General features: G+C 30.4%; 1 protein-coding gene across 2 annotated transcripts in view; it reads right to left on the bottom strand.

Annotated features, from left to right (window-relative positions):
• Window positions 1-4,052: 4,052 nt before the first annotated feature.
• LOC136978726 (protein lifeguard 1-like) overlaps window positions 4,053-24,417 on the bottom strand; it is a 351,072-nt gene continuing 330,707 nt past the window's right edge. For both annotated transcript variants that reach the window (XM_067274517.1, XM_067274516.1), the window contains exons 5-11: window positions 13,253-13,343; window positions 9,630-9,667; window positions 9,000-9,045; window positions 7,452-7,493; window positions 7,285-7,374; window positions 5,893-5,940; window positions 4,053-5,142 (exon numbers count right to left, since the gene is read on the bottom strand). In XM_067274517.1, coding sequence (XP_067130618.1) covers window positions 4,990-5,142; window positions 5,893-5,940; window positions 7,285-7,374; window positions 7,452-7,493; window positions 9,000-9,045; window positions 9,630-9,667; window positions 13,253-13,343 — 508 coding nt within the window. In that variant the 3' untranslated portion in view covers window positions 4,053-4,989. The remainder of the gene's footprint in view (window positions 5,143-5,892; window positions 5,941-7,284; window positions 7,375-7,451; window positions 7,494-8,999; window positions 9,046-9,629; window positions 9,668-13,252; window positions 13,344-24,417) is intronic.

The following is a 24,417-nucleotide window of genomic DNA, read 5'->3' on the forward strand; positions in this document are numbered from 1 at the left end:
GTGTGTTTTTAACATGTTTTTTGCCAAAAAGATCAAGGGAAAAAGAAAGGAAATCAAAGAATAAACAATACCATAAGAATAATGAAGAAAATGAACTAGACAATTATTGTTCTACTTAAATGAGACTTTTGTTTCATTTTATAATTTGTGATCAAATCATTCACCTGAACCTAATACGACTATAGACAACTAATCTTTTGATTAAAAGGTCAATCCAAATACCAAGTTTTAATATTTTAATTTAAAAAGCACAGATTTGGTTCATTTGATTCCATTTTTGAACAATATGACAATCTTTACATGGGAAAATTGAATATAACTCTTATGTATAAGTAAGCTGTAACTTAATGTATATTATATAAATAAGTTACAATAAGAATGTAACTTATCTTACTGTAACTTATTTACATAATATTACACATTTTAGAGATTTTGGTTTTAGTTAATATCATTTATCATTATAACTTCTGTAATCAGAAATGTATATTACAGAAAAATAAATGCTTTTGATTCATACAACTAATTGATTTTTACTTTTATCACAGAGGTACAAAGATTTTTAATTGTACAATAAGAAGGAAAGTTTGTCTTTTACATTAAATAAGAATTACATAATTGATATACAGTTCTAATATTTTAACACTTTGATGCAGCATACGTGTAAACAAATATGATATGGTTTGCAAAATATGTATTTTCAAAAGCAATATTGTTGCACTAATGGTGATAATTATAATAATAAATTCATTTGTGATTTACTGATATTAAATGGTATTTTGAAGAAATTTATAAAAAAAGTTTTATACTATTTTACAAATTTCCACAACAGTAACTAGATAACTGCAACATGCTTCTCAAACAACACATGTACATAAATAAATAAATTTTGGAAAGCATTTATTCACAATATAATAATTGAATAGGTGATCATATAAACATCTTAATAATATAACTATATAACAAATAAATCTGGACAGATTCAAGATAAGGCAATTCAAATGACAGTTGAAAAATTCAAACTATCAAATTGCAAAAAAACAGCTATTATATAAAATGATGTTTTATTATTACATTTGGAAATAATAAACCTAACAAGATTTTAAAATAAAGTAAAAATTATTTAATATAATATTAATGTAAATACAATACCAAAATTCCATAAAGCAAGTGATTTAGCTTCTTAATGCAAATAAGTATTATAAAACCTTTCACTCTTTCTAGCAATTTCTTTAATCTAACTAACATTTTCGGCTATATTTAATGGCCTTCTTCATCTTGATGTAGTCCTAAGAATCCGTTGCTTCCTTTAAATTTTTCAATAATTTATAATTTTCATTTTCTTTTTCTCTCTACTATTTTGCACAATTCCAGAAACTCTGTGAAACCAGAATTTCTGGAATTGTTTAATGCAACATAAAACTAGAATTTATGAAACTGTCTATATCGTCAATTTGCAATTTATGGCACTTTGAGCAATTTTAAATGGCACAGCAGATTCTGGGCCCTTAGCACAGAAAAATGAAAAAATTGAACAATGAAAAATAAAAATATCACATTCATAATTTACTTATAATTCAGAAAAAACAAAAAAGTTCCATTCACTTTTATTTTTGCCATATATTCCTTTACTAAAGAACTTTGAAAAATTTCACTTGTAAACACAAGATTCACTAGAGTTCAACACAATCACCTATAAATCAAGTATCAATTTTTATAAAATTCCATACATTCATTATATGCAAAACGGGCATGCAAAATACAATAGAAGCATAATTTATAAAGATAAATTTCAAGACTAATACATTATTCTTTCATACATGCTTAGTACAGTAACAATTATTAAAAAAATATACCAGATGCAAAAATAGTAATTACTATTTTGCATTAAATTTATGATTAAATAATAAAAATATGTAATCCATATTCTTTTCTTCTAAATTATGTACTTTTCTGCAGGAAAGTTTATTCTATTATTTCATTTTATGAGTTGTTTTTAATTTATTCCTACTATTTTAGAAATGGTTGTTAGATTAGGTTATTCTACATCAAAATAGAAATTAAGATTCAAGAATAGTAGTAGAAATATTTTACAAAATAAAACTGGTATGATGAATCACTATTGTTTTACTTTGGCATAGCAATCAAAAGATTATATTTCCATCAGTTCTTAAGCTACTCTTAAAAATAGCTTAGAACTATGATGTAGACCATAGATCAATAACTATTTATAAATTGCAATAATTGAAATTTTCATTAAAAAAAATTAAATTTTTATATTGCAAATTTTAAGTAATAAATATTATAGACACATTATTTGTAAGATTGTGAGCATAAGCAAGAAAACTTTGAAAACTAGTAAAAGAAGAGGAAACATAAATTTTTAAATATTCTCTAGAAATGGATGAGCTTTGACAGAACAGAAATAATAACTAACATTTAATATTACAATTTGATGTCAACATCAAATTTTTAAAGTCATATTTGTTATATCAAACATAAAAATGATATGATTCATTGCACAATATAATTTATTTTTGGTTATTGACACTTCTCAAGTTTTAATTTAATATAAGAATTTCATCTGTAGTGAGTTACTTTTTACATTAGATTAGATTGTTAATGTCTCCAAATATCTCAATTCAACATGAAATACAATATAACTATTACTAATAAGCAACACTAAAAGTAAGCTATTAAAAGTTTTTTTAAATCAACTAAAAAACACTTTATTCAGAAGTGGATTTAATGGCGGGCGCACCGGGCCCCAACTTCTGAAGGGTTCCACAAAACCCCAACTTTGCACTTTTTTATAATGACACCAAATTCGGTTTTCTATGTGCAATTTTAATTACATACAAGTTTACAATCGGTGGTAAAATTTGAATATGATATACAATATATTATATTCAAATTTTATTGGAAATATAACATTAATAGTACTGTACATATTTATTATTTATTTAAAAATATTAACCTGTATTTTTATTTTCCCTGTCCCTCTTTTTTTAAGGGGCCCAATCTTTTCTGTGCCCGGAGCCTCAACTGGCCTTAATCTGCCTCTGTTTTTATACAACTTTAATGAATACAGACCACATCTTGTAAATAATAATACTGTAGTTTTAATAAATTCTAAAGTTTGAATAAAAAAAACAATATTAAATATATCACCATCAAAAATATTCATATTTACAGTTTAAAAAGTTTAAGAATGTACAGAAGAATATAGAATATAAGAAAATTATAAATAAAATATTTGTTAGTACAATTCAATTTGTTTTTGTAAACATTGGAAATTATTTGTTGAAATATTTATTCAAAACAAAGATTAAATTACAGAATGACTTAAATCAATATAATTAAATAATTAAAATCATAGCAATTTTGAGAACTAATTAATTTAAATGATTTCAATATGAATTTAGATGACTTTATAAAAAAAAAATATACTAATAATTCAAGATTCATTCTTTAAATTCTACAAACTCCAAATAATATTTTATTAAATAGTTTATAATTATATGCAAGTATGTTTGATTCTAATTATTTTAGATTGAAATAATCATTATTACAAATAATTTATAATTAAAGTAACTAAATTTATCATTAAAAAAAAAAAAAAATCCTACTTAAATTTTCTAAAATGTAAAAGTTTAAGAATTTAAAGGATTTTAATTCTTCTTCATAAAGTTTGACTTAATTTTTGTCTGAGGAAATTTAATTTATATAATACTTAGATATATTTTAAGATATAAGGCATTAGAATACCATTTTTTACATAATTTTTTTTTTATGAAAGCAAAGTTTAGAAAAAATAATTATTTTCAAGTAAAACAATATATTTTTATTCACGGCAATTTTAAACTTTGAATATATCTTGTAAACCGTAAACAAAGCATGATATTCGAATGTCTATCTCTCTCTATAAAGTCTCACTATGCAAATTACAATAATTATTGTTTAGCAGGTAAAGTGCTGTACCTTATACTAATTAAAGCAAAAAATATAGATCTAAATGAAATGGACTTTGTTTTTAAATAGCTACTGTACAGAAATTGATATGCACTTCTTTATTACAAATATATAAAAAAGAAAAATATTAATAGAAATGCTGATAAACATTTTTAAAAATTTATGAAGAAGGATCTTGCTGTTCAGATATTTGTTTCTCTATTTTTTCTTTGAAAATTATGCTAATATTGGTTATTAGATATGTTATCTAAGCAACTGTTTTAAAGACATTTTTTTCTTTCAACATATATTTAAAGAGGCCATTTTTGAATTTTATATGTTGCATAAATTTACATTTATAATACTTATTATTATAACATTTAGATTATAACATTTAAAATTTTTGGAACTGACAAAAATAATAAGACAAAACTAAATTAATCTGAATATACAAATCAATAAATATCAAAATGTTCATTAATAATGTAATGTAAAGTGAATAGTTGCTACATTAATGCCAAGTAGATGCAGAAATGACAAACCAAAATGAAATTTTGTCTAGATTGATATAATCTGGAATACCATAAACAAATTTACATGTATTGACATATTTAAAGATATAAAACATAATACAATATTTTACATCATTTTTTTTTAATAAGCTAATTTACAAACAATATATAATTATCTACCAATCATATCATTAGTGACAAGCTAGCGCTTCAAGATATGAATCAGATTGATACTATTTTAAATTTTGTACAATTGAATATTTATAATAATATAGTAAAAATAAATTTATAATGGCAAATTTGATTAAATCAATTAAAATGATTTAATTTATATATTAAATAGCTTGCATACAATGAATTATAATTTAAATTTACAAAATATTTATAACATTTTTATCATCAATGAAACACTATTAACGAATATGTAACAATATAATCCAATTTATAATTGAAACATTTTATCTGAAAAGTAATTAAATTTACGATTAGAACAACAACATTTAAAATTATATAATTTAAGGAAATCACTTTATCTGTGAGCTGAAGAAACAAGACTCAGGATCATTAAAAACAAATTGATAATATCAAGATAGAGATTTAAAGCTGCTGCAATATATTCTTCAGGAGAGATACTGTAACGGTGATTACCTCCAAGCATAAGTTGTGTATCAAAAACAATATACTGGAAATAATAATAATATTTTTAGGTCATTACAACAATTATTAAATTATTTAATTTATTATTACCATTATATACTAAAATATTTAATTTTAAATGTTCAATAACAAACAACAATAAATTCTTCAACATTACATTTTTTACAGTTTAAAACTAAAACATTAATACACAATAGAGTATCATTATCTGAAATAATAGGAATAAATAAAACAATTTTTTTGGCTAACTGATGATACTTGGTAGGAAAAGAATAAAAAAGGAATACTTTAGAAATTATAACTGTTTATTTAGGAAACCAAAAATCATGCATGTAAAGATGCGGTAATCTCGATTAAAAATTATTAAATTACTATATACTTTATACATAGTAATTTGATGATAATTTTTAATTACAATAGACTTTCTGTAAAATTTATAAACAGCAAAATTACTGTTCAAAAATACATATTACTAACTGAAGAAAAAAAATCTTGTTATACCATTAAAGTCTTCAATTATTATTAAAAAATAATAATGATTTTTAATATACATTTAGATTTAATTCACACTACGTAAAATCGATTATTTATTTATAAAATTGGCTATTGATTTTATATGACAATTATTAACATTGTCTTGGATAGGGAAAAATAGAAACTTTCAGGTCGTCTAGTTGTTTACAACAACAACAACAACAACAACTTACTTAAATTATACATGTTAATAAAAATAATTTAAACCAAAATCAAAGAGTAATTAAAATTTATTACTTACCATTGAAAATATTGCTGCTCCTAGAGATGCATAAACAATAGAAATAACCTGAAAATATAAATTATTTTCAAAATGTTAGAAAATGGAAGCTAATTTATTTGTCAAGAAATGCCTTTCAATTATAAAACTCATTTTGTGTTTGTTCATGTATGAAGGCATAATATATACACACACAACATATTATTAATAATAAAAATAAATCTAGTGAGCCAATATTAATCAACACACTGTTTTGATAGAAAATATCTTACAGTCTGCAAATTTACATCTTGAACTGTCAGATAATTTGCTGGACTAATTCAACAGTTCATTAAAAAGTTGTTTTTATCAACCTCCCTGAAAATGCATTAGCAACCCCTGGAATCAATATCAACCACTTTAGGGGGCCCTGAACCTCATGGTTAACAATTGATAGATTCCCAGGAATTACTCAGGTACACTTCTGTTATAGGTTGGATACCAAAGCATAAGGTTAATGCTTATTGTTGCAATGTATATTGCACTTTTTCATATGAAAAAAGTTGTTTCCACATTTTAACCAGATACAATACTGAATGAAAATTTTAGCTTTGATTTGATTTAGCTTTTACAGTTCAAATTAGCAAAAGATTATTTAATATCAAAATCAAAACAACAAATCATAGTATGACAAACTTATCTTAAAAATATAACTTATTAATACACAGTCTTAAACATTGCATTCATATTAAAACTCCAAATTTAATAAAGATTAGCAGTGATGATTTTTAAAATATTTAGAATGCTAATTAAAATTATAAGTAAATTATAAGTATTAAAATTATAAATAATAGTTATTCACTTATTTATTGGTCTAGCTAATTATTTTACTAACATCTGGTTCATGTTAGAAATACTATTTAATCAATTTAAATTTGGATTTAAATGTTACATTTGATATATAAAAAACATCCAACAGATTTATTCACTGTATAACTTCTTTCAACCTTACTAGTGTATGTATATACATACACACATGCACAAAAAAAATTTAATTATTTTTCTTCTTATTTTTTAAAGAAAAAAATTATTTAAAATATTAATTTTTGATGTTTCATTATTCATGTTTCAGAGTAATCAAAACTTTAAAATTTTGAAGACTATCAAAAGACTATACATTGATAATGAATAAATTTAATTGAAAAATTTGTCAAATCTTAAAAAATAATACAGTACATAAAACAAAATATTTTATAAATATAAATAAGAAAAGTTGAAAAATCAGTCTAAATATGGGGGAGGGAATTTTATAAACTTCCTATTTCAAGATTTCTTAGATTATATTTCAGTTTCTTCTCAATTAAATTAAAACGTAATCTATATCCAAGCAAATTTATATTTTCAATTAAATAAATAAAAAAATTGACATCTTACCTTACTTGGTATGCAAGCAGCTAGAAATCCAAAGACGATAAGGACTATCAGAGCAACTAACAGCATTCCACTACACATTGTGAAGTCCCACTAGTGAAAAACATTTTACAAAAATCATTTTATAAATTAATTTAAAAAACTTGAATAAAGTTTTTAAAGTAACTAACCTTGGTTTGGAAAGCAAAAACTGTTAGAGCAAGACATATAACCTGAAAATATATTGAATATATATATTGATATATAATTTTAATCATAACTGTGCTCTATATATAAACTGAGCACTATGAGATTTATGATTATGAAATTTCATTCCTGGAACATATGCATAAGTAGAGATTTGTGTAAATTAGGCCCAACTGTTCAATAACATGAGGAAAAAATTCAGCAAGCTACCTCACAAATATTTGAATAATTTATCAACAATAATTTTTCAACTTATTTTACACAGACAAATTTTAATTATCAAACTTGCCTACAGAATATACAGATTTGATAAGCTTGATTTATTATACAATTGAAATCATAAATGCATTGTAAATTGAGGATCATTACAGAAAGTCATACAGTACAGCCAGTTGGGCCTAGATACATGACAAACATAAGTTACAATGAAATTCCTCATAAATTGCCAGAAAGGAAAAGTATTCTATTCACAAAGCATATCATAGGTTACAATATTATAAATACTACAATATCTAATAGCTCTTGTAAGCAGATTTACTGAGAAAGTTGTTGTCCATGTATTTGGCTCTATTGGTAGATAATTCAATCAATCATTTTTTCTGATTGTTTCTTAAATATTTCTGGCTCAAAACTTCTAAGATGTTATTGAATTTGAAAAAAAATTGATAGAATTCTTCACAATGGAATTAAAACTTTTTATAGAATTTGAAAAAAAAGAAAAAAAATCTCATTCATTATAATTTATCATCGTTTTATTATTATTATTAATATTATTATTAAACAAAAATTAGTCTGTTAAGCATTTTAACAAAAAAATTACAAATAGTTTTGGTTAAAAATTTCTTCAATATTTCTATTAATATAACTATCAGTATCAATTTTTGGCAGATTTCATTCCATGCAATAAGTTGATTACAGTTTTCAGTAGAAGTGAATTTTAGGTATTATCTATTATATATATAAATAATTTATCTAAAAGTAATTCCCTCAGATATTAAAATATGTGAAGTGAGAAAATTCTGAAAATATGTCACGACAAAACACCTTCCTATTGGCTACTAAAACAAAAGTGGTACTTATGATGTCATAAGATGTGCTTGTTACCAATATCTTCTGTTTTGTCATAAATGATGTGCTGTCTTTGTAAATATGAAATGTAAAATATCATTAATTTCTAACAACTTTACAATATTGCGGAATTATTATGTCATATCTTATGAGATGTTCTCGAATCCAGGCCCTGCAGATCGAGAGTCCAAAATTACAAGCCTGCATTGGTGGCAATACAAAACAACATGAAATACAAATTATAAAAACCTGCTAAAATTTTAGGAATTAATAATTGAAGTAGTAAATAAACTCACCATTTTAATAATCAAGAACAATATAGTATAATAAAGTAAAAAAGAGCAACAAAAAATTTATTTAGAATATCAAATTCAAAATCCAGAGAGATGATCTTATACTTCTAAGATTTTTGAATGTTAATTTTTTCACAATATTAATATTAATAATAAAATCAAAATACTTACAGCACATATTCCAACAGCAATCAAAACAGCTTCAGAATCATAAAAGCTGTAGAGAGGTTTTGATTATTATAACAATATCTAAGTATAAATAATAACAAACATAAAAAAAAACTAAAGATTTCAATTTGTTAAACATTATTACTTATTGTAACAGAGCAATAATAATTTAAAATTTTACTTTATTTTAAAAATTCATAATCTGTATCTCATCTCATATTTTTACACATTAGTTTTCAATCTTTCTGGACTTATGGCACAGTTAAAAAAAAACTCATTTGAAAGTTATTATTAAACATTGTTTAATAACAAAGTAAACTGAGCTCCTTTAAAAGGCAAAAAATTTCTCTAATTTTATATGTTACACATGTTACTATCAATATTAATTCATGGTCACTTTAACCTTCTTTCTTCCATTTCAATATTAATTTCATTACATATTTTAAGACAAAACTTCTAACTTCTTAACTTTGTCTACTGTTTTAAATGTTGAAATTGCAATAAAAAAAAAATCATTTTTATTACAATTTTCAATGCAATATTTTTTAGTCAAAAATTTAAATTGAGAAATTTGTTGGATATTTAGTATCTATTATATTAGAAATAATAAAATTTGTAACAAAAATACTTTACCTTGCAGCAGATCCAAGAAGAAAAGACTGAAGTAGTGTCTAAATAAAAATGTTGAATTTTTAAAATTTTTAATTAGAGTCTCTCAAATACACAAAATTCAAACTTTTTATAACTACAGGAATCCCTTGCTTGACACGGGATTTGATTAAACGCACAAAATTAATTGTGACAATCCCTTTATATACATGGAGGAAGTTTTAATTCACATAGCTTTAGTAGCTGTCTTTACTCAACATAGATATATATTTCTCAGCAAATAAGGTGTTGGTGAATTTGAGATATTCAAGCTGAGGGTGACTTCAAATATAGATATGTAGTTTAATTATGATAGTTGTGAAATTTAACACATTATTGCTAATGTGATATTGTAGTCTTTGTTTAGAAGCACTTATTTTAAAACTTTACTTCTCATTTTGTTTGCATAAAATCAAATTGAAATGTCTGCAGATAAAAAAAAAAAAAAAATCTCTTGATATACATTCTAAGGATCTTTTTAAATTTCATAAAAGATATAACACTATACAAACAGTAAAAAATACTTTTAGTATTTATGGGGAAGATGCTCCTAAATGTCAGACATGTCAAATGTGGTTTTGAAAGTTTCATTTTGGAAATTTTGAACTAAAGGATATAAAACATATGGGGTGCCCAAAAGATTTACAGATAAAACAATTTATAATGACTATGTATATCTATAGTTTGAAAAAAAAATCTTTTTATATATGTACAGTAGATGAAAGATATGAGAAGCCATCTTCTCATGCCAAGGCACATGCACAGTATTCAGTGAGAAGAGGCAAGATAGGCAAATATCTGATAGGGTTTGTTATTTATCAAACCCTATCAGATATTTGCAAGAGTGAGAAATTTACTCTCACCAGTGAGATTTCTCACTTCTTGCTTGTGCATGATTTATCCGTTGCAAGAACTATATCGCTCACAACCTCTCATTTGCTACTAGATTCATGTTTGCATAGTCACAACCTAAGATTTCATTTTATTTTTATATTACTCATTTTTATCATAGAAAACACTTTATGAATGACAAAATTAAAATATTTTTATTTATTAACTAAAAATTTGTTCTAGCAGATCATGATTGTTTGGTCAAGTATTGAGATACAGTATTTGATTAACACAATTTTGATATACAGGGGATATATCAAGGGATTAATCAATCACATTAATCAAGGGATATCTGTGTATTATATATTAAAATAAATTTTTAGACCAAATTGTTTTAGTGTCTATTTCACAGCACACCAAAAAAAAATTTATACATGAAAACATCCTGCATCCCCTTACTGAAAAAATTTAAATGAATTAGTTATCCACAAAAGTTCATGCATCAATTCTGAGATAGAGGACATTTGATGGTTGAATATTTTCCATAAGGCAACATAACCAATGCGAATGTCTATTGTAATTGCTTAGGAAAGTTACAAAGGATGATACAGAAAATAAAAAATATTTGGAGTACTTGTACAAATAATACAAGATCTGCTATCATTCTCAAAACAAAAAAATTACAGAATCAAAGATTATATGAAATTAGCTGGATGCTAAATCCACTAATTTCTTCTTAAATCCTGAGCTTTCTAAAAAAATCAAAAATGATAAAATAAAGTGTGCTCAATTGGTTCAAAATTTCTACAACAGAGTTCTGCAATATTGGAAGAACTGACTCTGCAGTGGGACAAAGGCTTCATTAGGAAAGAAAATTATGTAGAAAAAATAAAATAGGGTTCACATTTTACGTATTTTTCGAGTTCATTAAAATTTTTCTAATAAAATATATTGTTTTTTGTTTGCCTTTAAAAACTAAAATAATAAAATCTTAGTTTTTAAGTGACTATTATATAATAATATAAATTATCTGAAACTATTCAGTATATATAATTGTTTACTTCAAAAAAAGTTATTTTTTAAAAATTGAACTATTTTTTGATATTTGATATTTAAAATATATATACAGTAGAGCATCGATAAGTGAACGTCGGTAAGTTGAATTGGCGGAAAGTGGAACGATTTCAGTCGGACTGTGTCGTGCTGAATCGAATGTTTTTGATACTAAATTTACTTCTAAAGTATAATTTTCATGTTTTTTATATTCTTTAATATATTTATTTTGTTTGTACAAAATGCAGAAATAATTTTTAACGATACGATAGCCTCGATGATTATTATAAAAATTTTCGTTAGGCTTAAAATCGACGAAAATTCAACACGAAGCGACACGCAACGGAGAAAAATTCAATAGGAAGCGATACACAACGGAGAAAAATTTGAACATCGGACAGGTTAATGTATTTTTTCGTACAAAGTCAGAAACTGGAACAAATCATTAACTGGAAGGACCCCAGTCCCCAATTGGTTCCACTTATCGACGCTCTACTGTATATAATTAAGAAAAAAAAAGATTTCAATAATTAATTTTTTTCTTAATTATATATTATATTTTAAATATCAAATATCAAAAAATAGTTCAATTTTTTAAAAATAACTTTTTTGAAGTAAACAATTTTATATAATTAAAAGATTAAATATATATATATATTTAACCTTCTTTTAATATATAATCTTCTAAATTATATATATATAATTTAGTACAGTGTTTCTCAAACTTTTTGGTCCGCGACCCCCTTTTGCACTTAAAAATTTCAAAGAACCCCAAAGAATGAGTATGTGTAGAAAAACATCCCGGAGGGAGAGGGGTTAATTTAAATTCAAGACGAGTTAATTTCTTTTGTTTAATTAATCTATTCCATGTTGAAATTTCTCTCGTTGCATGTCGCTTTGCGTTGAATTTTGTCAATGTTAAGACTAACAAATTTTTTTAAAAAATTATTTCTTTATTTTTCACAAACAAAATAAATATATTGAAAAATATAAAAACAAAAAACATTATATTTTAGAAGTTTATCTAGTCTCAAAATGCTCCGATTCAGCACAACACACTCCTCAGAAAAACAAGCATAACTTACCATTCACGATGGGAAAAAAGTCTCGTTCAAATACTGGCGCGTCCTTAAGTACCCTCTCATGGTCGCGCCAGGTTGCCAGCTAAAAACGCATATCAACTAAAATAATATCGGAGTATCCCAAGACATAGCCAAATATTGCAGCACCACAGCACTAGCGGAAATTCAAATTTGCCGAGTGAAACGCTTTTGGTTGATCGGTTTTCGAATAATCGACGTTCTACCTAAGTCGACTTGCCTACAGAGGCAACGCTGTTCTATCATAGTTTAGGCGGAGAGTGGAACTCGAGGGATTCCCCAATAGCGCACAAATTTATGAATATTATATTTAGGCTCGTATTTAAATATTTATATTGTTTTATTATTTATATGTGCAATTTATTTAAGTAAAAATTATTTTACGTATTTTTTATTTCTGCTATTTCTAAACATGAATCTATAGTAAATTTTATAAAATATTTGAAAAAAAAATTGATTTGGCATCAATTTTTCAGCGACCCCCCCAAATATTTTTCACGACCCCCAACTATGAGAATCACTGATTTAGAAGATTAAATTATATATATATATATAATTTAGAAGATTAAATATATATATATATGTATATTTAATCTTCTAAAATGCATTATTATTCATACTTACAAATAGCATCAAACAGATTAAGTTAATTGGAAAAGTTCTTCTCACATTATCACAACAAACCAGCACCAACATAACAACAAAGAGCAGAGCACTACAAAAAAAAAATAAAATAAAAATAAAATAATAATAATAATAATAATAATAATAATTGGTTTACAGTTGCATTTTATATTTTAAATTATTAACAAAATTTGGTTATATTAAAAAGTTTAATAGCGAAGCCTTTAAAAATAAATTTACTTAAACAATTACAAAAAATGTATTCTGTTCTTCAATAGCTGATGATGGCCTAATAAAAGTTGAACACATTTGTAGATTAAATGAGTGGCTTCAATGTCCTTAATAAGCATACTGTGTTTGTCAACTTTACATTTAAAAAATTATAATTACAATATTTTTAGAGAGACTGTACTTTCAATGGATAAAATTCATATACAAAAATTTCATGCATCAATTCTGAGATAGAGGAAATTATCCATTCCATTATATAAATTCAATTTTTAAATTTCAATAACTATAAATAGAACATTACATGAAATAAAGTTTGTTTAAATGGATTATGTAAAAACTAATTCTCAGATATGTTTAGATTAATTCAAAATAAACAGTATTCATTTCATCAGAAATATACCATTTTTAGTATTTTTGCTACTTGTCTTTTTAAATTATTATTTTTGAAATTTTTAAATTATATTTCAAAATGTAGAGATAAGTTTTTCATTTAAATATAGATATATGAATTTAAAATTATAAAGGAAAATTGTTCTAAATTCCTACTATACCATATTCATCCACATTTCATTCTGTTTGTAAACAAATTCATGTAATTGTGGGAAACGCCGGGAGGTAGGACGGAAGTCGGACCTCCTTGTTCTCGGCGAATAGGTCGGCAAGACCCGCCCCACTGTCAAGGATGGCTAATTTTGCGCGATATCCCGACTTGTCGGGATCGGTCAGTTACTTGTCAGGTCGAGTGGAGGAGTGTGTGTGGGGTCGTCGATAAAGAAAGGCAATATCCGTATAACAGGACAACACATATAAGATTTATTTAGACGGTAAACAGATACAAAAGATCTAACGCGTTCCGTTCCTAACCGCGAGAGAGAGAGTTTACAAATTTAGGGGGGATCATACCTCTTCCTAGGATTAGCTGTAATCGTAGGATTAATCTTCTCAGTTCTCCGGTCGTGGAGGGAAGCGGGAGGATCGGGCGGGCGGCTCGTCGTCGGCGGGCTTCGGTGACTTCGTGTCTCGGCCCTCGCTTCTCGGGACGGATCCTACGGGTCGGGTGGCTTGTGCGGACCTTCAGCGACCGACCCCGTTCTTAGCTATCTCCCCCCTATTTATACTCCCGGTCTCGTCCGCTGCGATGACGGTAGATGATGAGTCGATCTCCCTGACTCAGAGGTTAGATCCGGGGAGGAGGGAAGTGAGTTTGCCGGCGGAAGACTGCACATCCTTTGAATCTTGATCGCTATCTCCCGAGGGGTTTGAACAATAAAATTTAAAACGGACTGGCCGGTTTTTGCCGGTCGTCACATTGCATCGGACTTTCTAAATCAAACTTGGTCCTAAATGGGACTAGTTTGATTTTAATTTTATATCGGGGTGTACAGGGAATGTTACTCTCTCTCATTTGTCAATACATACTACTATAAATAAGTATAGCTAGGTTATTTGAGACGCGTTACAATTGTATAGATTAACTGATAGATTATAGATTGTATTGAACATCGTAATAAGATTGCAGCGTACTAAGATTGTATCGATTAACGCGTTACACTTGTATCTATTAAGAACCAATATTAGAACCAATATTAAAACAATACGATAAATTCGATGGCTAGGTGGACTGGTTACAGTACGTTCGATCTAATTTGTTGATCGGTTGTCAATCAGTTGATTGATTGGTCGGGTTGGGTGTGAGAGTGGAAGTTCGTAATTTGAGGAAACACGTGGTTGTTAGATTTCCTTTGTTCTTGGTAAGAAGTTGATATGTTGGACGAGGTTACTCGGTTGGATTTTTGATGGTCACAGATTACTTCGGTGCTCGACGAATGGGTTTCATGGAAGTTCGTAATGTCCGGCGATGCGAAGTAGGATGCAGGTATTATTCTTGTTGAGTGTTGAATCTACGATCGAGCTGTGGGAGGCTATATTCGTCCGGCGGAATTGGAAAAAGTTACTGTCTTGATATTCAAAACGTATTAACATAGAAAGTACTTGGATTAAAGTTCATTGGCATAGAGGATAGAGGTATGTAAACACATACGTAAATCGGGATATTACTCTCTCTCGGAGAATTATAGCTAAGTATTTAGATAACAAAATATAAACATTTCTCTCTAAACGCTAATATTCAAAACTTCTAAAGGTAAAAATTTATAATCGAATGCAATTTCCGATACTCCTAGGAATATACGAAACTTTAATATTGTGAATTAGAAAGATATAAACTATGAATACGAGAAGCGCTAAAAATATACATATATGGATAATTGTTTGGGTTAGTGGGGTTATGAAGGAACCCTCAATGAGATTAACAATTATCGCAAAAATTTGCTTTGGCTTTGACCTTGGGTTCCTTGCTACTAAATAGTGAATATTCACAGTTTGTCTGCGGCTCTCGTTGTATGGGGCAGTCTAATGAGCACAAAGGGAAGTAAGCGGTCTTACACGTAGTTAAGTCGTGACGTTGCCCTAGCATATAGGACTGGCTGTCCCTGGATAGCGCGATACCTGGATGTTTAGTCTCGACTTGCAAAGATGCTTAAATTGACAGTTAGGGCTGCCGCGATTGACTACCCTGGATAATATTTAACTAGCGAAATCGGATGTATAGGTTCGAACATCGCGTAACCTTCCGGGAGTTGGTGAATATATTTTATGGTTAAGGCCCCGTTTAGAAGAGATTGTAATAACTGTATCGTAATAAATGAATTAATCCCTCTTTGTTTTATGACTTCTATCTCTGAATTTAAGGCTGATTGACTTGACAAGATGTCGGGGGAGTAGAATATGGTCACTTTGATAGGGCACTTCTCCCGAGTCAAATTCTTTCTTCCCCAAAATATGGGTATTAGCATTAACGTCCGTTTTCCTTTTGGGGAGTAATGGTTCTCCAATGGTGGGGAGATAGGTTATGATTAGATATATATATATAGAAGGGTTGTTTACTAGAATTCGATCGACCTTTTTCTACGCTCAGCATGCGATTATAGTGTTATCGATAATTTCAATAGGCAATTTAAAGTCTATTTATGCGGCTACGTCTACGCATAATCCACGGTGGGTCTTCCACCGGGCCGCGACTTCGAAGTGCATATGGGGGCATGATTTCTTGTTCCCCGTCGTTTCCGCTTCACACATTTCGCTTTCTAGCTCGGATTCCTCTAACTCGCTTTCGCTTTCTGGTTCCGACGGTTCTTTCGGTAGTGGAGGGAGTACGGAGGCCAGAATAGTTTCATCCCAAGGGTCGGGTAGTTCGCTAGGTGGTGGCGTGTTCCTTAATGTGTCTTCTCCTTGTGATACCTCCGATTGATCGACGGTCATGTCAGCGTCATTCCGCTGTATTTTCGGTCGCTTAATCTTCCTATGGGCCGTCTTTCTTCGGCGTTTCTTTTTCCGATGTGTCATAGCGTCCCTGGGGAAAGGCGCTCGGAGCGTTCGTATTTGACCTGGTTCGGGAGGACGTTTCTCTTGACTCTTGGATCCTTTTATCTTCCGTTTTACGGGTTTGGAAGGTGAACAAAAGTGAACGACCTTTCCATCCGGTAGAATCACCTGGCTATTATGGAAATCGAGATTCAATCGCAACGTTTCGAGAATGTCTCGCCCTATTATGCCGTCACACGGAGAGGTGATCTCTGCTCGAACGATTCTGCAAAACTGAGGGAACTTGTGTCCCCTTAATTTAAAGATGGGAACCGCTGTGCCTATGGTCGGAATAGAATTTCCCTGTGAACCTACCATCTTCCTTTTGATACCAAATTTAACGGGCGCTTTACCCTTCAAGTTGTTTGCTAGATTAGTTGATATAAGCGTGCCTTCAGCTCCGAGATCAACTTGCATCTTCACCGGAATATTATTAATGTAAACTAAAATGATAGGTTTAGGTCTGGAAGAAGTTCTCGTTAATCCGATCCTGCCTTTCCATTTCGTGTCGCTCTCCTCTCCTGTCCAATCGGTATAAGGGGGAGGAAAAGTTCTGTAGGAATCAGTATATCGTCGTTTCCTCTCAACTATAGGATTTCTTTTAGGTCTAATTCGACGTCGTTGACCTTTGACACTTCGCACTTGGCCTCTCCAGCGATCTCGATCCTCTGCTGGAGACTGGGATCTGAATCGAACTCTATTTCTATCATTTCCTATGTCGTTATTGTTATCATATCGGTTCTGGTGTTGATTCTGGTCGCTCGGCCGGTCGGGTCTGCGGTTGGGATTGCCATAGGTGGGATTCGCAAAACTTTCTCGATCGTCTCGTCTCCCGTATGGGGTTCTATAATCGCGTGGAATTATGCCTCGAGTGAGCCCGTCCACTCTACCTTTAAGTTCTTCCAGCGTCTTTGTTAATTGCGTTAAATCGTCTAACGGAGGATGATCGGTTGATCGCAGGTTAATTGTCCGCAAGTTTCCGCGTGAACGCGCGGTGAGTTCCTCAATTGTTTCCTCGTTAATTGCGGCATCTAAGGCCTCATCAAAGGTTTTTGGGGCATGACTCATTACCCTTTGTTGGATCCGCGGCGTGATTCCGTTCAAGAATTGGACCTTTAGGCGTTCGTCCAACTCTTTTCTTTGCACACGCTGTATGATAGCGGTTTCCGCCGCATCCGCACCGGGTTCCGGGGTGATTTCTATCTCCGTCGCTAGCGCTTGCAACCGTGCGGCATACGCTTGGACATCTTCATCCCGTCTTTGCACGCAGGAATAAAACCGATTTAATCGAAAAGTGAGAGGCACTCTATCGAAACGCTGGAGCATAAGTCGCTTAAATTCGTCGAAATCGTCCACTTCCTTAATTCGCCGATCCTTTCGTACGAATTCCCGGGCTATTCCCGCTAGTTTTAACTTCGCTACTGCCAGCATTTGCGCTTTCGACCATGCAGCAACCTTCATGATATCCGCTAACGAATCAAAAAAATCCGTTACACGGGGGCCTTGCGGGTCTCCTGAGAATACAGGCAGCAACGGGATTATCCCGCCTAGACCGCCTAACGTAAAAGGGTTCGGTCCTGGATTTGGGAGCGGTGGCGGATTCGCTGGGTTAGCAGGCTCTGCCGCGGGTTGGGGATTGGGTTCCATTATCGCTATTTATCCTTAAGTCCCGAATTCGAATATGGCCTTTTTTCTCCTTTATCGCACCCCACTCCTGTAAACCAATTTGTGGGAAACGCCGGGAGGTAGGACGGAAGTCGGACCTCCTTGTTCTCGGCGAATAGGTCGGCAAGACCCGCCCCACTGTCAAGGATGGCTAATTTTGCGCGATATCCCGACTTGTCGGGATCGGTCAGTTACTTGTCAGGTCGAGTGGAGGAGTGTGTGTGGGGTCGTCGATAAAGAAAGGCAATATCCGTATAACAGGACAACACATATAAGATTTATTTAGACGGTAAACAGATACAAAAGATCTAACGCGTTCCGTTCCTAACCGCGAGAGAGAGAGTTTACAAATTTAGGGGGGGATCATACCTCTTCCTAGGATTAGCTGTAATCGTAGGATTAATCTTCTCAGTTCTCCGGTCGTGGAGGGAAGCGGGAGGATCGGGCGGGCGGCTCGTCGTCGGCGGGCTTCGGTGACTTCGTGTCTCGGCCCTCGCTTCTCGGGACGGATCCTACGGGTCGGGTGGCTTGTGCGGACCTTCAGCGACCGACCCCGTTCTTAGATATCTCCCCCCTATTTATACTCCCGGTCTCGTCCGCTGCGATGACGGTAGATGATGAGTCGATCTCCCTGACTCAGAGGTTAGATCCGGGGAGGAGGGAAGTGAGTTTGCCGGCGGAAGACTGCACATCCTTTGAATCTTGATCGCTATCTCCCGAGGGGTTTGAACAATAAAATTTAAAACGGACTGGCCGGTTTTTGCCGGTCGTCACATAATTGAATTCTTCTGTTCATTGGTTACAGGGCTGAGTAGCTTTTGGAGCTTTTGATTGCAAAATAAATTAATTCTTTATTTGAGATGGTCACTTTGTCAAATTTAAATACTCTGTTACTTTGAGGATTTGGTTAAGATACAGAAGAAATATAAGCCCAGAAATAGTTTCTGCTGCAGTAAGCATGAGTTAAATCAAAATATCATCCTGTTTTAACCTTAATGCAATAAGCAGAATAAAAGTTGCTTCATTTTAGATATTTATTAGTTTAAGTGTGAATTATGCTGTATGTTGGAATTCAGTTTTTTAATATTATGAAGTGTATTGAGACTATTATACTGTATTTTGGATATACAGTAATTACATTGTATTGTGGTTGTTCATACTGGCAATTGCTGGTATATTGTACAACATATCTAGCCTTAATGTACCATCAAGTAATTGATCAATTGGACTGTCGCAGCTGCTGGTGTAAATTGTTTGCTCTTTTGTTTGTTCTTTGACTCATTTTTGTTTTTCTTGGAAAATGACAGAATTTCCATTTCAGTAAAAGAAAACTTTTTTCCACTACAAGATGTATCACTACAAAATGTAAAAAAATGAATCAGAACTGAAAAGAATGTCTCAATGGAACAATTGATCTTGTGTTATATAAGTGCTGCTCCTATATACACAATTATTTATTGATAAATGAAAATAATTTTTGCTCTACATCTTTGGAAAATTTTTATGCTATATAATAAAATTCCAGATTATATGTTGCATTTGAAGTTTGGTGTTTTTAGAATATTAGTAATTGTAAAAAAGTAATGATTTCATTTTGGATTAGATTTTTGAAATTCATTTGATAAGTTATGTTAAATTAGTATATAAAACAAACTGTAAACTTGGTTCAAAAATTGACAATTATATACTGTATATAATTGGATAATGGCATTTAAAAATCTGTTAAATCAACACAGTTTCTCCTTTTTTATGGTTGTCTCAAAATCCTTATTTAAAGCTATGAATTATTAATTCTAAAAGCATATGTGGTGAACAAAGCATATAGTAAAATTGGTTTTTGTTGGAAAAGAAATATTAAAACAACTTTTATGTGCAAGTATTATTTGTTTATGGACATAAATTATGTAAAACTATTAATTCTTCAACTGAGATGTGGTCAAAATTATACTTTGGCATATAATAGTAGACTAATAATAGATTCTGAGAGAATTTGTAGTAACTGTAGTATGCAAGTGTATGAAACTTGGGAACATATATTCTTTCATTGTTTGAAATTTGAAGCAAGCAGAAAAAAGTAATTGACGAGATTTAAGTCCTGGAAACACAATTTATCCTGCTTTTCAAAAGTTATGATTGTGTATTTTATTTTGTATTATCTTGTACTAAGCTATTTATACTAACTTTACTTTTAAATTATAGTTTAACCCTCTTGTAATGAAATAAGGTTCATGCAATAAAGAACTAATGATTGATATTGATCTATATATATATTATATATATATATATATGTATATATGTTACTGGCAAAACCCGATTTTACACCAAACTAGTTTGATTAATTGGTTAAATATATTAATGGTTTAAATAAAATTAAAAGGCAATCAATTAGATGAACAATATTTATTCAAACATAGTCTACTTAATTATAAAAAACGGGTTAATGTTACCCTACGTATCGAAGGTAGTGGCTCGTCTCCGAGTCCAGCAATCAGAAGACAGGCAACAGTGGGGACGTGCATTCTAACCTAATCTAACCTAACCTATTCTAATAAATTACCATAATTATTAGCAACCAAATTATTAGAATAGGTTAGGTTAAAACATGCGTCCCCGGTGGCAGCTCGTCTCCAATTCCAGCAATCAGAAGACAGGGAACAGTGGGGACATGTGTTCTAACCTAACCTAATCTATTCTTCTCAATGTCAGATGTGGTAGCTGTATATATGTAATGTGAATGTATGTCTCTTTTATCCAAATAAATAAATCCAGTAGACTTCCTCACAGCAATAGCTGTGAAGAAGTCTACTGGATTTATTTATTTGAATTAAAGAGACATACATTCACACCAACCTATTCTAATAAATTACCATAATTATTATATAGACATGTTTGAATAAATATTGTTCATCTAATTGATTGCCTTTTAATTTTATTTAAACCATTAATATACTTGAATAATAATTCTAAACTAGTTTGGCCTGACACGCTTATGCCAGACTAGTTTGGCCTACCTAGGCAAAACTAGTTTGGCGTAAAATTGGGTTTTGCCGGTAACATATATATATATATATATATATATATATGTTTAGGATGTTTGTTTATTCACTATGCATGCCCAGGCTGTTTGGCCAATTGCTACAAAACTCAGCAGCTACATTCACACACATACTTATAACTTTCCATATTTGATCTCAACTGTCATCTAACTAACTCCATTCTCAAGATTAAGTAAGGACAGATAGACAGACAACAGTACGAATTTATAGATCTACAATTTTTTCAAATTGCAGCCCAATAAATATCCTCCAGTAACTAAGTAGATAAAATCACTGAACACCGGTAGTCAGTAGTGGGTTCATGCATTGCGAACAGACTGACCATGTGGAGTTTTCTAAATTTTTTTTTTTTTTGCTTTAGTAACAGTTTAATTGGGGCCTCTTTATATAAAGGTCTTTCCGAGATTCATTCTCCTTGACAGATTGCTCATGTGTCACATTGCTGTAACCAAATAAACCAAACCAATTCTAATAATTTTTCTATAAATGTGATATTACAAGGACATACTTAACTATTGCAAAACCTGGACACTCTTTCTCCTCCCAATTTTAACTCCCCTTATTAACTCAAGCCCATTGCCCCAAACTTCTTTCACTGATACTGCTAAAAGATGTTCTAACATTCAGCCAAATTAATGTACATTCAATGATTTTAAATCACAAAGTAGAGCTCTTTTTCTGTGTTGTTGTTTATTTTTCCTACTTATTATCACGGTGATATTGCTCATTGAAAATTTCTGTAGTTGTAGTCTGTATAATGTGCACTTTATTCATGTGTTGAGTCTTAGTGTCAAATCTGCTTTCACTATTCTTATGCCACACCTTTCAAGAGTTTCCTTTACTCAGATGTTTTTGCTGAGCTTTACTTTTTCAACCTGGGGCTGTATTCTGGTCACCGTCTCCAGTCTCTCGTAAGCCAGTCACCGATTGGCTAATCATTTAGATTAGCCAATCAGCGACTGGCTTGTGAGAGACAGTGACAAGAATAAAGCTCCTGCTTTCACCAGTTTTTTTTTTTTTTTTTTTGGGATCACATAAAAGCAATTATTCTGGCATTTTTACAATATTGTTTTATTTAAACAAGTTTTATATCTAGTCTTTCAGATGTTAAGGTTAGCAACTTAGATCACATGCAGGGCCATCACAACCTATTCAACATGGATCACTTTTAAAATATTAATAGTAGACTAGTATTAATTAGTCAGCCTTTACCGTCCTTTCTCCCAGGTGGAGGTCAATGGCTATTATTGGTCAAATTAACTTCAACCTCCTTCTGCAGTCCTTTCCTATCAGACCCAGTAGTATGGTGGCATTCAAATAGGAAAACTACATAATGCAAGGTTACTGGCAAGCAACAAAATATGTTTTAAGTGGTTTTCGAGGATGCAGAGTTTAAATATTTGGTCCATTTTTCACAAAATTTGATTTGTGGCAGATCACATTTAGTATTTGGCTGTGAATGGAACAGTTTGTTAGTGCTAACATTAGGAAAAAGTATGATATCTGAAAAAATTTAATATTTTCAATTCCTGTCTACTTGACCAATGAAATTGTGCCATTTTGTACTATTTGAATATCATGAAAAATCATCATAATTGGTAGGCTAAAATAACCAAACTCTTTATATGGTTTTCATTTTAATGTTTCTTATATTATAGTATTTGCTTTATATAGCTACTAAGGTTATCTTACATAAGGGTTTATTCATGCCAAGTGACCAATCTAACACATTTTTTAAAATTCTATATTCCTCTACTCTATACAATTTAAAGAATTTTTAAAATATGTTAGATTGGTCACTTGGCATGATAAACCCTTATGTAAGATAACCTTAGTAGCTATATAAATCAAATATTATATAAGATAATAGAAGGGTTAGAAGTACAAAATCTAATAATGTTTGCACCTATTTTTTGCCCAGGCAATGCTGGGCTTACTTGCTAGTATAATTATAAAGGATAGGGAATATCATTTAGCTTGAATTAATCTAAACATATCTACAAAATTTTTTTATATAATTTAAAAACAATTATAAAAAAGTTTCTTTAAATACATACTATACTTTAAGAGAAAAATCCTACTTTACCAGTGAAAAGGGAAGAAGTTACTGCCAAATTAAAATGGTGTTGGGGATTTCCAATAAGGAAAACATCTGAAATGAACTTCAGATAACAGGGAATTTATGTATACAAAGAAGAAAAGGAAAAGAAAGAAATCTGTATTAAATGAGAGTGACAATTTGTCAAAGTTACCATTTGCATTCATGTTCATCACTTCATAGAAATGAAGTATCAAATTTTAATAAAATTTAGAATGCTATTAAAAGTTATTTCCACTTACCTAGCAAGGTGAGTAACAATGCACAAACTATTGAAAATGCTAGGTTTTGTGTACAACAGATACAACAGAAATATGATAGTGGAGAATATTGTGGAAGAGACTTAAGGGATGTGCATCATCACCCAGAAAACAATAAAAATCTAGCTTGACAAGATAAGGCAAATGAGAGACATGCCACAAATAAGACTTAGAGTGATACTACTGTGAAAACAAAACAAAGTGTTTTAATAAAATTTGTCAAGAGATTTTTTTTTATTTTTAGACTCCACCCTGAGAGCACTAAGGTGGCTCTTTTTTAAGATGTACAGTACAGTACCTATTGTGAATTCAAGCAGGCCCACAAGTGGGATAGCCAGGTGAGGGACTGGAACTGGGATTTAACACATTCAAAACAATCATTCATTAAAAATTTCTGGGTTTTTCAATTGTCCAGGTTCCAGAGAGCAGCAC

Source organism: Centruroides vittatus, unplaced genomic scaffold (genome assembly GCF_030686945.1).
Source record: "Centruroides vittatus isolate TY-2023 unplaced genomic scaffold, ASM3068694v2 contig_549, whole genome shotgun sequence".
In the NCBI taxonomy this organism is placed as follows: Eukaryota; Metazoa; Arthropoda; class Arachnida; order Scorpiones; family Buthidae; genus Centruroides; species Centruroides vittatus.